This window comes from Hyperolius riggenbachi, chromosome 4 (genome assembly GCF_040937935.1).
Source record: "Hyperolius riggenbachi isolate aHypRig1 chromosome 4, aHypRig1.pri, whole genome shotgun sequence".
Classification (NCBI taxonomy): domain Eukaryota; kingdom Metazoa; phylum Chordata; class Amphibia; order Anura; family Hyperoliidae; genus Hyperolius; species Hyperolius riggenbachi.
This window is the reverse complement of record NC_090649.1, coordinates 226529554-226545295: the sequence shown is the minus strand read 5'-3', so window position 1 is coordinate 226545295 and position 15742 is coordinate 226529554. Positions and strand designations below refer to the sequence as shown.

General features: G+C 40.0%; 1 protein-coding gene across 19 annotated transcripts in view; it reads left to right on the top strand.

Annotated features, from left to right (window-relative positions):
* Positions 1-15742, top strand: part of DST (dystonin) — a 748258-nt gene that overhangs the window by 698633 nt on the left and 33883 nt on the right. For all 19 annotated transcript variants that reach the window (XM_068281416.1, XM_068281417.1, XM_068281405.1 and 16 more), the window contains 5 exons: positions 978-1106; positions 7595-7738; positions 9846-10034; positions 10145-10274; positions 12566-12729. In XM_068281416.1, coding sequence (XP_068137517.1) covers positions 978-1106; positions 7595-7738; positions 9846-10034; positions 10145-10274; positions 12566-12729 — 756 coding nt within the window. The remainder of the gene's footprint in view (positions 1-977; positions 1107-7594; positions 7739-9845; positions 10035-10144; positions 10275-12565; positions 12730-15742) is intronic.

Genomic DNA, 15742 nt, shown 5'->3' with positions numbered 1-15742 from the left:
GCAATCTCAGTCATCCATGGCTGCTCAAGAAAACCGCACAGCACAACATTCATCTACACATTTTGCTTGTGCAGCAGAATGGAAATGAGGAGACAGGAGGGTGCACAAAATTTACAGCATTCCATGCTTCTAGATACTTTGCATGGGCTTCAGAAGGGATAGATTCAGAAAGAGGTAGGGCCCATTCACACTGAATAAGTTGCTGTCAGTTATAACTGAACAGACAACTGATTAGCAACGTAACGTTCATGTTTCCCTCTGGTCACATTACATGCATATTTAACTGAAGTTCTTTCATGATGCACTGCTATGGAACAAACTTGTCAGTTAAAATGCATCTGTTTTTCACCATTCAGTGTGAATAGGCCCTAATATAAGAGCAGTGGGAACACTGAAAATACAGAGTACCGGTAATTGTAAACATTACTATGTGAATGGAGTGTAAGTGAGTATTCAGATATAGGCGGTCCCCTACTTAAAAACAAGTGAACATTCCAGGAGATAGTGTGAATTTGGTTGCAATTTCAGTCCTGTATTAAACAGTGAAAAGTGGATAAATGATTTTGTTTCTGACAACACTGGATTTGGACATTTAGTATAAACATGTATTTTTTGTTGTTTTCCATGGGTATTTAATTGGTTTTAAACTACTTCCAACAGTTTAAGCATTACTGTAACATTTAACAGCAAAATATGTAACAAAAACATTACTGTATATATTGTACATGGAAACGTACGATTGTATGTATGAAATGGTGTAACTCAAGTCATTGTAAGTAGGGGACAGTCTGTATTTTGGAGGAGAGCAGCATGTAAGGATGGAGATTGAGAGTGGAAGTATGTGTGCAGGTGCATGTGTGTCTGTTCTTCCTTTGTGGGGCAACCGCATGCAGTTGTTAGCCATGGCATTATGCGAGGATGTCAAGTACATTTCTAAAAGAAGTGTGCATGTGATAACAGGTTCTGATTTATTGCAGGCAGAAGAATTTCACTCAGCTGTGCATGTCCTGTTAGAGTGGCTGGCTGAAGCAGAACAGACTCTGAGGTTTCATGGGGTTCTTCCTGATGATGAAGACTCTCTTAAGGCGCTAATAGAACAGCACAAGGTAAGCACACAGTTATACATGAGTTAAAGCATTGCTATAGCCTGGCATAACATACAATTATAAACCTGTCTTCCAACTTTTCATTGACTATATGGTTATCCTACCTGTCTTTGATACAAAGAAATGTCATCTTTGTAAAAATCACAATTTCCTAAGTTCAAAGCCCCATATTTGCTGCGTTCTAGTGTGTTGCCCTGCCACCTTACAGAAAAGACCTATACCTTTTCTATATCTGTTATAGAAAATGCCAGGGCCTTTTTTATCAAAGGAGCAGATCTATGCACAGGAACCTAGCTGCTACGGGGTTCCAGGAATCTTATTAAACCGACAAAGTGTTGGGACATTCTAACTGTTAAGCATTTTTTTTTTTTTTAAGTACACCAGAGATGCATTTTAACTAAACATGGGATATAGCTGTAGAGTCGATGTTAAATAGAAATAAAAGCTAATACTTGTAGGTGGTGAAAACAGGAACAAAGAACATCAATCATGCCTTAGACAATCTAATTGTGGGTACATGTTAGATTGATGTGCAAGTACTCTGCAGGACATGAGGGGATGCTTCCTCTATTACACATTTTTTTATTTTTTTTTAATAAATTTTATTGCCACAATTTTTTATTTTCATTTCACAGAAACAATAGATCAAAGGTTATTGTACACCATATCACACAACACAAGATAACCATGACTACTGAAAGTATTGCACACAAATGATCAAATAAAGTAATAAATAAATTTATTAAGGACGTATCCCAAAATGCTAAAAACAATCCACACTGCCAGACACAGCTGGATGTACATAATGCAAATAATAATCAATGTATTATGTACATCCAGCTGTGTCTGGCAGTGCGGTTTGTTTTTAGCATTTTGGGATACGTTCTTAATAAATTTATTTATTACTTTATTTGATCATTTGTGTGCAATACTTTCAGTAGTCATGGTTATCTTGTGTTGTGTGATATGGTAGTCATTATTTCCATGACAATAATCTACTTTTTGTTGCCCTATCTTTTTGTGTGCAAAGGTTATTGTACAGTCAATAACAGACATAAAATACTCAGAGAAATATGACTATGTACGATTATCAGATTGACAATATACCATTGATCCATCCCATTCACCCTCCCCCCAAAACTAAAACAATCTCCCCTGCTTCTCAGAACTACGTTTCCATCACTGTGATACCCAAAATATTGGTCACAAAAAATACCACATGGAGATAAATTAGACCCGGCAACTTGGGGGGTAATGGTTAAGTGCTCCTTATTACACATTCTTCACGCACGATCTGAACCAGGTTTACGGATGATATACAACATCTGTGTGTTCAATGTACACAACATTCTCAGTGGACTCACAATAGCTCTGCAGGGGGAGTGCATATGTAGATTATAGTACTACTGTGTAACTTAATTTGTAGTCACAACCCCAAATTTAACAGAATATCAAATTCATTGATTTCATGAGCAAAAGGAGTGCATACATTTGTATACAAAATGTGCACAAACCTGCAGAATAATTTACGGTACATCTCATTGACCATCCCTACTAGTGACACAACTACATATAAGCCTTTATTCTTACAGCAAAGATGTCAGTTATTATATAATTTGCATGATCTTCAAATAATTTGCATGATCTTGTTTTGTTGTGAGTTTCCTATATGTCCTACCTTGTATGTTAACCCATTTATCTATTGTGCAGCGCTGCGTAATATGTTGGCGCTTTATAAATACAATAAATAATAATAATTATACATTAAAGATTCCTGTGTACACATCAGATGTACAGTCACAATCAGATATGTATATCTGACTTTAACCACTTCACAACTGAGGGGTTTTACCCCTTCAGCATCCAAGCAATTTTCACCTTTCAGCTCCTTCCATTCATTTGCCAATAACTTTATCTCTACTTATCATAATGAAATGTGTTAAATGTGTTTTTTTTATCACTAATTAGGCTTACTTTGGGTGGTACATTATGCCAAGAATTTTTTTATTCTAAATGTTTTTTAATGGAAAAATAAGAAAAAAATTGGAAAAAAATTCTTATTTTTCAGTTTTCGGCCATTATAATTTTTAAATAATGCATGCTACCGTAATTAAAATCCACGTAATTAATGTGCCCATTTGTACCGTTTATTACACCATTTAAATGATGTCCCTATCACAATCTCTGGTGCCAATATTTTATTAGGAAATAAAGATGCATTTTTTTCAGTTTTGCATCCATCATTAATAAAAAGCCCATAATTTATAAAGTAACAGTATTATACCGTCTTGACATAAATATTAAAAAAGTTCAGTCCCTAAGAAAACTATTAATGCATTTTTTATAATTGTAAATTTATTTCATTGTATTTTTTTACAAAAAAAATAAATGTTGGTAACTATTGGGGAGTGTGGGAGGTAAGGGGTTAATTTAAAATGTAAAAACAGGTCTTTGCATTTAAAAAAAGTACTTTTAGATGTAGTTTTACTATTTGGCCACAAGATGGCCTCAGTCTTTTTTTTGTTATATGTCCTGTAAGCGAAATATGTATGCTTACAGGAAGTGTACTGAAGATGGGAAACTTTTATTTATTAGAATGATCGTGCAGCTTCTCATAAAAGGCGCCGATAATTGCTACGGGGACTTAGATCAATGATTAGGAATTGCTTTCCCATTCATTGATCTCCTGGCGGGCAGATGGCAACATGAACGAGCGCACAAATAAGCGGGAGCGCTTTCAGCAGTGGTAGCAGCGGGAGTACGTATATTTACTCCCCTGGGCGGTTAGATGAAGTCTGCAGGGGAGTAGATATACTGTACTGGAGCTGTGAAGTGGTTAAAATATGGTGACTGCTTTGTTGCAGCAGCGCATATAACTTGTTTTTTGATTGGCTTATTTCATTTTTGAGGCCTAGGCGCTGCTATTACTTTATACACAAGTTATTTATGATAACTGTTATCTGGGAAATAGAACATGTTATCATATTTTCTCTTTTAATTACAGTTTAAATTTATTAGGAGTCGGAGCTGGTGCATTTTGTCCCAACACCGACGCCAAGTAACCAAAAATTGCTCCAACTTCTCGACTCAGACTCCACAGCCCTGGTTATAGCAGCAATATAATTGTATTTAACATACTTGTAGTGTTCACTATGGACTGTTTTAACTTTTTCTAATAAAGTGCAGTTGTCCTTTAAAGAGAGTCTGAAGCCATAATTAAAATGGCTTTTTTCCTTATATATTGCAGGGGCATGTGTGCCCCTGCTAAAACGCCGCTATCTCGCGGCTAAACGAGGGACCTTTCCCCTCCAAATCCCCCCTGTGCTGCCCGGGGAGCGCTTCCGTGTGAGGTGGGGCTATGAGCTGCAGCCCTGCCTCACACGCGTCTATCAGCGGCGGATCTCCGCCTCTCCCCTGCCCCTCTCAGTCTTCCTTCACTGAGAGGGGCGGGGGAGAGGCGGAGATCAGCCGCTGATAGACGTGTGTGAGGCAGGGCTGCAGCTCATAGCCTTGCCTCACACGGAAGCGCACAGGGGTAGCAAAATCTACGACCAAGTTGGTCGTGATTTTGCAGGGGGGGGATTTGGAGGGGAAAGGACCCTCGTTCAGCCGCGGGATAGCGGCGTTTTACAAGGGGCACACATCATGCCCCTGCTATGTATAAGCAAAAAAGCCATTTTTATTATGGCTTCAGACTCTCTTTAAGTTGAAGAAAAATATTCTATAGAAAATGTTGCTGTTCTCTTTGCACGAGATCAGAAACACATAGAAAACTAATGAAAATATTTCATACGACTTTATTAGGCAAAGGCATTTTAAATGACAACACGCATGCTGTTTATTTTGGAACAGCCGTACAGAATGGGAAGAAAATAGAACTGTTATTTCTTGAAAAAAAAATTCTTCTTGTACTTCCATCTCCTCCTGATTACTCTATAAAATTCACGAAGCACTGTTATCTCATGCTTGATGACATTTTAGATGGTTTTAGACTTTTAGACAGTTCATTAACATTTTATATAGACTTGAATACTACTTTGTATGCTCAGTTGTTTGGAATAATATATTATTAATAGGTATTGTGGGTATTGCAACTTTGCAATAAAAAATGATAGTTTGTTATCCCTACCTTAATAAACCAGCAATATAGTTTTACAAGAGCAGAAAGCGATATTTTAAAGCAGATTAGAAGCAAAAGAAAGGGACATTTAAGATCATTGTAATAAAATAACTAGGGGTTGAGGGAGTGGAGTTGTTCTTTAAAGAAATCCTGAACTAAACCTTTCTACACTTGAGCCATGTTTTACATACGTTAATACCTGCTTTAATACTGCATTATGCCTGACGTTAAAATATGCTTTTGGACAATTGCTTAAATACAAACATGATCTTTTTGAGGGCTATGCTAAAATTAATTGAAATTGAATTGTTGGTCAGCATTGAAACTATAAATCTTGATCTTATTGTTTTTGTGGGGTTGCATTAAAGGACTACTGTAGGGGGATCGGGGGAAAATTAGGTGAATTTACCCGGGGCTTTTAATGGTTCTCCGCAGACATCCTGTGCCCACGTAGCCACTCCCCAATGCTCCGGCCCCGCCTCCAGTTCACTTCTGGAATTTCTGACTTTAAAGTCGGAAAACCACTGTGCCGGCACGGCTGTGTTCTTGCTCCCGCGTATGTCACCAGGAGCGTACTGCACAGGCACAGACCATACTGGGCCTGCGCAATACACTCCTGGTGACGTCAGCGGGAGGGAGGGTGCGGCTGCGCAGGGGCAGTGGTTTTCCAACTTTAAAGTCAGAAATTCCAGAAGTGAACCGGAAACGGGACCAGAGCATCGGTGAGTGGCTGCCCAGGCACAGGATGTCTGTGGGGGACCATTAGAAGCCCCGGGTAAATTCAACTCATTTTCCCCTGACCCCTCCTACTGTAGTCCTTTAAGCCCAGCCGTCCCGGTTTGGACGGGACTGTCTTGAATCTGGCCCACTATATTGGCACTAAATCCCTCTCTCCATCTTTCTTACTCATGTGTCCCTCTTTCAGGACTGATATACAGATCTCTATAGATATAGATAGATGTATTTCTCTACTAAAATGCGCTTATGTGAAGCTAAGCTTTATTCTGTTCCTCTAAATTGACTTATTCTTTATTTTTACTTGAACTCTGAAAATTTGTCTTTTAGTCATTAATTCTTCATAGTATGTGTGACAGGGGTGTGACTTGCAGAATGGATGTATCTGAAGGTGTCCATCTTTCTCATCTCAGAAAATTGGGAGGTGTGGAGGTTAGGGGAAGTCTGCTCTTCTGTCCAGAGCAAGTATTGAAAACTGGATGTTGGCTGAATTTTATCACAAACGATGTGCACCATAAGTGGCAGTGATAATACACGTTAACCATTTACAAGGGAGATGCTCAAAACTTTTGGTCTGGGTCTTGTTTGTGGTGAATTCTCCTTTTCCAGTGACATGTTCACAGGAAGTGAGAATGAAAAGAGGTTATAACATTTGGAAGGTTTGTATTGCTGTTTTTGTGACGATTATCTTAACTTCCTTTTCTGCAATAAAAAGCAACACCTGAAGCTTGGTGAACTCAAATCAGCATTAGATGAATATACATGGTAGTGAGGAATTATGTGATTTGTTTTACAAAACAAAATCTGTTTTACTGTTTGCTTATATAGGATTAGATCATACATTAAAAGGACTCTAAACCTACATCTCAACATGCTGAGGATCTTTCCTTGATTTTAATATTACTGTTTTCTTGACTTGTGCAATTGCTTTCTATAAGATTTCTCATACACTGCTAAAGAACCACTATTTTTGGGTGTTTACTCAAACACTATAGGAGTTGTCTGGCAACCGCTGGGGAGTCTCAAGCTGAACATTAGTAGGCATCTCTCAAGATGTTAAAAAAAGCTATTTTCTAACCTGGAATGTTAGTTCTATATTTCATGCTGTGAAAATGATATGTAGCTCCATAAGTGGGTTAATCCCACGACCTACAGCAGAATCTCCCAGTGTTTCTGCTGCAACGTGATGTTGGATTTCTTTTATGCATGGCTATGCTCATAGAATTATGTTAACAAACTTTACAGATGTAGTTATACTAAAAGTATGAGTCTCCCAGGTGCTTAGAAATGGTTTTCAAGCATTTTGGTGGCTGTATATCCTTGGCAAGTCCACCATTGAAATAATTTGATTAGATAGCATTCACAGTGTTAAAATATTCTTGGTGTTCTTCCTATTATTATTTTTGTAAGATATTTTTTATTGATTACTCCCCCCCCAAAAAAAAGTAAAAGCCACTCCATAGCAATCCAAGTACCACATGTTGAAAATATAACTCATATCATACTTCGTTCCAATTACAAAAGGTTTGTATATACAACAGAAGATTGATAAACACTATGCCACCATGCTGCCCAGAAGGATTCACAAAGGTTGTTTGCCAGTATCTAATAACACACGTTCATATTTTTATAGGAATTTATGAGAAAAGTGGAGGAGAAAAGAACAGAATTGAATAATGGAGCAAGCAAGGGGGAAGCAATTCTTTCAGTTTGTCACCCAGATTCCATTACTACTATTAAACACTGGATAACCATTATCAGAGCCAGGTTTGAGGAGGTATGTGAGCTTTCATTCATGTTTTAATATGTCTGTTTAGGCAGATATATATATATCTTTACAAAATCAATTTATTCAATATGTTAGTCATATGAAAATGATATCTCATTATTTCAGGAAACTTCACAGGTTTCCATATTTCGTTACCCAGGAAAAGTATTTTAGATGTAAAAAAACAGATGAGAAAGAAATGTGGCTTTGTTAGTGAGTTACTGGTAAATAACTAATATGTGAATTATCAGAAATACTTTCTGTTTTAAGAAAGCAAGCTTTTGTTTTCCATAGCATTTTAGTAAGAGAGCTTTTTGGCCCATTGTAGCCCCTCAAACACTCCTAGGAGTTTTGGTTCACCATGAACTTGCTGGGTACTCTGTAACTCCTGAGTGTTTCAAGTCCTACCGCATAGAGCCACATTAATCCATGCCATGCACTGATGAGGATCATTCAATCTGAAACAGTCTGTATGCATGTTGGATTATTGTGGCTCTAATATTAACAAGCTGAAACATAATTGCATTTCAGTGGATCTGGAGGTGTGGCTAGCATACAGGGACACCAATGGATAATTTGCATATTTTGGCAGCTATGCATTGGGAGACATCTCGGAGCTCTCTCCAACCTGATTTATTGCAAATACTTACAGTTTTAAGAAAGTAAACTTTTGTTTTCCATAGCATTTTAGTAAGAGGGCTTTTTGTCCATTGTAGCCCCTTACACACTACTGGGAGTTCTGTTCACCATGAGCTTGCTGGGTACTCTGTAACTATGTGCAAACATAATATAAAACAAAATCTAAACATATGTACAGTTGTATTTAATGTGTAAAATAGTATATATTAGCAACCTCAGATCACCAATAAATGTAGTAAAATACATATATTAATTAACCCAGCATATAAAGTAAGTTAAAGGAATACTTAAGTCATTTAAAAAAAAATGACTTTTACTCACCTGGGGCTCCCCTCAGCCCCCTGCAGCTGAACGGTGCCCTCGCCGTGTCCCTCCGATGCGGCTGGTCTCGCCGGCGGCCACTTCCGGTTTGGCCGTCACCGGCCGACAGGCTGTGAACGCGGCTGATTATCCGCGTCCCCGGACGCAATAGCATTGTAGAAGGCGCTATTGCGTCCGGGGACGCGGATAATCAGCCGCGTTCACAGCCTGTCGGCCGGTGACGGCCAAACCGGAAGTGGCCGCCGGCGAGACCAGGCGCATCGAAGGGACACGGCGAGGGCACCGTTCAGCTGCAGGGGGATGAGGGGAGCCCCAGGTGAGTAAAAGTCATTTTTTTTAAGTGACTTAAGTATTCCTTTAAATACAGAGAATCTTGAATTTGACCGTTTCCTTGTGTACACAACCTTACAATAATGTACAACACACAAATTTATGTATAACTACTGTGACAGCATACAAACACATCATAGGTTCAATAATATGTTGGTAAACAACAAATATGCTTGTCAAAAATAGGGAAGTAGAAAAAGAAGAGGAGTTGGTATAACTACCAATCCTGCATTCCACCCCTGGAGCACTTCTCTTTAACCATGTCCTCCATCTTCACTGTTTCCACCACTTTTCCTGTGTGCTGGCTTATATTTCTCTATCTGGATTCTGCTCTTCATTTCCAAAATCTTCATATCAGAAATGGAGAGCACAATCCAGATTGAGGCTGGAACACAAAGGCAGAAGAGAGACTGACCCGAAGACACAGAAGAGGAGACTGGAATAGATATGATGTCAATGGCAAAGGGATGAGCGTTGTTTGGTGGAGTGCTGGATTGATAGCTATTCCAGCCTCTCCCCAGCACACTCCACTAGTACTCAAGTACGATTAGGGACACTTGAAGCAGGCGAGGGACACCAACTCCCATCTTATTGACCTATTTTGTTTCTTCTTTTCACTCAGATTTGTCTCTCTGCCATGCAAGTGTTTTATAGCCTGTAATTAGTTGTCAGTGAGTTACACTACTGTATGACTGGAGGGAACCTGTCCTAAGTAGGCTTGTGACTGTACAATACACGTTTATATATTATTTAAAACTTATAGAATGACTATATTACAAATTTTAAACTTAGTGTGTGTTTTTTTTTGTGGTTTAATTCTCATAAGGTCTTAACATGGGCAAAGCAGCATCAACAAAGACTGGCTTCAGCTTTGGAAGATGTAATAGCCAAGAAAGAGTTGCTGGAATCTTTGCTGACATGGCTACAATGGGCAGAAACCACACTCAATGAAAAAGACAAAGAAGACATCCCAGAAGAGATAGATGAGGTTAAAGCTTTGATTGCTGAACATCAGGTAATGTATATTCCATCGACAAGGTCTTCCAAGAGGACTGACACGTTTCTTTTGCATGTTAATCTGCTGATTCCATGCCACATTTTTAAATACACTATGCAATGTTTCAGGCATTCATGGAAGAAATGACTAGAAAACAGCCAGATGTAGATAAAGTCACAAAGACTTACAAGAGAAAAGCTGTGGAGTCTACGTCAGGACAATCTCAAATCCCAGTCTTAGGCAAAGGAAGAACAGGCCGTAAGTATTAAAGCAAAGAAAACACATGGCTTAGTTCACTAACATTGCACAGTTAATGCATCTATATAAGTATTCATATTTAAAACTGAACTCCATGGATTTTTAATTTTTATTTTAGATGTCAGTGTCCCCTTTGAAGAGCTTTTCTCTCACTTGTTGAAGATTTTTGACTTCAGTATAAAAACTGCTGATTCTGTGGTAACAGACAGCTGACACTGCAATGTTATTATTACGGGTATTTATTATTATTTAGTATTTATATAGCACTGACATCTTCTGCAGCGCTGTAAAAAGTATATTGTCTTTTTACTTAATAGTTCCTCTGAGGTGTTCCCAATCTGACCCCTACTGTAAACCAATGTCTATGTATATATCATGTAGTGTATGTATCGTAGTCTAGGACCAATTCATGGGAAAGCCAATTAACTTAACTGTATGTTTTGGGGAGGCGGGAGGAAACTGAAGTTCCCAGAGGAAACCCATGCAGACACAGGAGAACATACAGACTCCGTGTAGATAGTACCCTTGCTGGTATTCAACCGGGGTGGGGCCCAGCGCTGCAAGGGGAGAACACTAACCGCTAAGCCAACATGCTGCCCGTAATAAAATTAAACATTCTCAGATATTCTTACTCTCTCTTACTCTGCAAAAATATTTTATTTGTTACTGACTGCACTTTTGGAGAGATTTGTGTACTTCCTGTCTGGACAGAAAATGAAGGAATTGTACACAGATGGGGACACAGAATAACTAGTGACTATTACAATATTTAAAGAGTACAATAAATTAAATCATAATGTGACTTTAAAACTTTAAGTTTCTCACATCACATTCTCCCACCCCTAAGTTAGAAGATGTATTTTGTAGTCTTACCTACACAGTGCAGTTTGAAAGCTATAACTCTGGTTGTTTTTTTAATAAATTTATCTGGACAAACTCCATAACATTCTGAATTAATAAATATTTCAGATATAGATACACTGGTGTTTCCTTGTACTTCACTGTTGTGGAGTTACAACACACTATTTATTTGCTCCTTTGTGATTTGAACTACTGGGTAGTACTATTTTTAACTGTAAAGTGTCAAACAAGGGCTTTGTTGTGGGATTGTGTGGCAGCACCTTGTTGTCAAGACGCGTGATTTGACCTGTTTGTGAGCTGTGGTTTCCAGTTAGGGCAGACACATTACTGTTTTATGCCTCCTCTGTATTATATGACTTAAGAATTTACACTGGGATTTGCATTTTCATCATTATTTTATTAGGACAGCTTATTTCTAAGGGTTAAATATACACACCTATATTAGGAACTATACTAATGCCATGTAGGTCCTTACTTTGTCCTCAAAATAGCTTCAGTTCTTCATGTCATGGAATTTGCAAAAATGTTGGAAACACTGCTTTGTATACAGCATTTATGTCCAGAATATCCGTTTCTTCAGCTTTGTTTGCCCCAGCAGAAATCTAGGTCATAACACCTAATATTTTTTTCCCAGTCTTCAGTCTGTGCCCACTGCAGCCACAGCTTTCTGTTTTTGGCTCAAAGAAGTGGAACCTGATGTGGTCTTCTGCTGTTGTAGCCCTTCTGACTCAAGGCTTGACATGTTGTGCTTCTCTATTCACCACAGTTGTAAAAATTGACTGCATGAGATACCATAGCATTTATGTCTACCCAATTTAGGATGATCGTTCTCCTCTGATTTCTCTCATTACTATGGCATTTCTGCCACTGAGTGGATGTTTTTTGTTATTTTCATTACTACCGTTTTGCAAGGTGATGTCTAGCTTCTTCTGAGGCCAAAGTGACTAGTGCAATTTAGCATCAGAAGAAGCTAGGCATCAACCTGCGAAATGGTCAAAGATGGTCACTGGTGCCCACAGCAGCTTCCCCACACTTAGTGTCCACTTCCAGACGGGATAAGTACATCCATATTTTGCTATTTTTGCACAGCTTGTGTTTCATGCATTTTGTGTACCCTATGCATGTGCACTTTACTGAACATTAAAAACAGTGCAATGCCAGACGATATTCACTTCTCTTGTTTGTATTAAGGCCTGATCATGCCTATTGGATCTACCTCTTCTTTGCTCCTATCTTGAAACTTGATATTATCCTCCCATCCTTGAATGTATTTACAATATTTTCTGCTATTTTAGACTCGATTGGATTTCTTGTGTATATGACAAAAAGAATCTACACTTTACAATTTTTATAGTACTGTAATAACATGTTTACTTTAAGTATACATATGTATTATAAAAGCAGACTTTGAAACTGTGTATGTTAAACAGGAAAGCGCTCACCAACACCTAACTTGTATCCATCTGGCACACAAACTCCAATAGAGACTAAGAACCCAAGGGTCAACCTACTAGTTAGCAAATGGCAACATGTGTGGCTTCTGGCACTGGAGAGGAGGAGGAATCTGAATGATGCTCTGGACAGGCTGGAAGAGGTATTGTACATCCCTAGTGTTTTTCAAGCAGACTTGGTCATTGTACAAACAGTAGTCTAATTATATTTACATGTTTTTCAGCTCATTGTATACATATTGTGTAAATAACAGAAATTAGCATCTGCTGTATAATTGAGTCAAAATACTAGTGTTATGTTACCTCTGCTGATTATTTGTGCAAGAAAATCAATAACTTACAGTATGTAATAACTGGCATATAAAACACATATCCTTTACCAAACATGGCGTTAGGCTAGGTTTACACCCTGCATGTAACTATTCAGTCATGTCCATTACATTGGACATGTCATAACACCATTGCTATTATGACATGTTGGACTTCTGCCCGGCAAAGGAGAGCATGCTGTGAGTTTGCGTTTTGCCACTACAAACCATGGAAATGGCACTGGATGGAAGTAATATGTTGGGACATGTCTGAACAGATCCTATGTCCATTGCTCTGGTGTGGCTCGTTCCATCACTGTTTCAGTGCTAGTGTGAACCAGCCCTTACAACATGCCAAAACTGAGTGTGCCAGCTGTAAATTGACTTTTTTGCTTAGACATGATGCTTAGACTTCTAGCATAGATTATTTGAACAAGTTGTAGATTAGAAGTCAGTAATGGGCTGTCTGGTTTTATACCATGTCACTGCTAAATCCTTATTCAATGTCATTTAGCTTTTAATAATTCACGTTTCTCCAGCTGTCACTTTAAACAGGTTAGATTCACTCTAGCAGCTGGGAGTAATGGCAACAATTTTCATAGAAAAATAAGATTAATTACATATTGACATTAACCACTTCCCGACCGCCGTATAGACAATTGGCGGCCGGGAAGTGGACCCCGCAAGGACCGCCGTATTGACAAATGGCGGCGGTCCTTGTAGGGGCATGGGCGGCGCGATCGCGTCATTCGTGACGCGATCGGCCGCCGGGGACTGGCTCCGCCCACCTCACGCTGTAACCCACCGGCCGTTCGGAAGCGCCGGCGGGTTACTAGCACCCGGATCGCCGCATACAAAGTGTATAATACACTTTGTAATGTTTACAAAGTGTATTATACAGGCTGCCTCCTGCCCTGGTGGTCCCAATGTCCGAGGGACCACCAGGGCAGGCTGCAGCCACCCTATGTCACACCCAAGCACACTGATTTCCTCCCCCCCTGCCCCAGATCGCCCACAGCACCCCTCAGACACCCCCCCCTGCCCACCCCCCAGACCCCTGTTTGCACCCAATCACCCCCCTAATCACCCATCAATCACTCCCTGTCACTTTCTGTCAACGCCATTTTTTTTACCCTGCCCCCTGCCCCCTCCTGATCACCCCCCACCCCTCAGATTCTCCCCAGATCCCCCCCCCCCTTGTGTACTGTATGCATCTATCCCCCTGATCACCTGTCAATCACCCATCAATCACCCCCTGTCACTGCCACCCATCAATCAGCCCCTAACCTGCCCCTTGCGGGCAATCTGATCACCCACCCACACCAATAGATCGCCCGCAGATCCGACGTCAGATCACCTCCCAAGTGCAGTGTTTACATCTGTTCTCTACCCTAAACACCCACTAATTACCCATCAATCACCCCCTGTCACTGCTACCTATCAGATTAGACCCCTATCTGCCCCTAGGGCACTCAATCACCCGCCCACACCCTCAGAACGCCCTCAGGCCCCAGCCCTGATCACCTCGCCAGTGCATTGCTTGCATCTATTCCCCCCTCTAATCACACCTTGAGACACCCATCAATCACCTCCTGTCACCCCCTAGCACCCCTACCCATCAGATCAGGCCCTAATTTGCCCCGTGTGGGCTCCTGATCACTCGGCCAAACCCTCAGACCCCCTTCCGATCACCTCCCCAGTGCATTGATTGCATCTATTTTCCCCTCTAACCACCCCCTGAGACACCCATCAATCACCTCCTGTCACCCCCCTAGCACTCCTATCCATCAGATCAGGCCCAATACAACCTGTCATCTAAAAGGCCACCCTGCATATGACCGGTTCCACAAAATTCGCCCCCTCATAGACCACCTGTCATCAAAATTTGCAGATGCTTATACCCCTGAACAGTCATTTTGAGACATTTGGTTTCCAGACTACTCACGGTTTTGGGCCTGTAAAATGCCAGGGCGGTATAGGAACCCCACAAAGTGACCCCATTTTAGAAAAAAGACACCCCAATGTATTCTGTTAGGTGTATGACGAGTTCATAGAAGATTTTATTTTTTGCCAAAAGTTAGCGGAAATTGATTTTTATTGTTTTTTTTTCACAAAGTGTCATTTTTCACTAACTTGTGACAAAAAATAAAATCTTCTATGAACTCGCCATACACCTAACGGAATACCTTGGGGTGTCTTCTTTCTAAAATGGGGTCACTTGTGGGGTTCCTATACTGCCCTGGCATTTTAGGGGCCCTAAACCATGAGGAGTAGTCTAGAAAACAAATGCCTCCAAAATGACCTGTGAATAGGACGTTGGGCCCCATAGCGCACCTAGGCTGCAAAAAAGTGTCACACGTGGTACCGCCATACTCAGGGAAAGTAGTATAATGTGTTTTGGGGTGTATTTTTACACATACCCATGCTGGGTGGGAGAAATCTCTCTGTAAATGGACAATTGTGTGTAAAAAAAAATCAAACAATTGTCATTTACAGAGATATTTCTCCCACCCAGCATGGGTATGTGTAAAAATACACCCCAAAACACATTATACTACTTCTCCTGAGTACGGCGGTACCACATGTGTGGCACTTTTTTACACCCTAAGTACGCTAAGGGGCCCAAAGTCCAATGAGTACCTTTAGGATTTCACAGGTCATTTTTGTTTCAAGACTACTCCTCACGGTTTAGGGCCCCTAAAATGCCAGGGCAGTATAGGAACCCCACAAATGACCCCATTTTAGAAAGAAGACACCCTAAGGTATTCCGTTAGGAGTATGGTGAGTTCATAGAAGATTTTATTTTTTGTCACAAGTTAGCGGAAAATGACACTTTGTGAAAAAAACT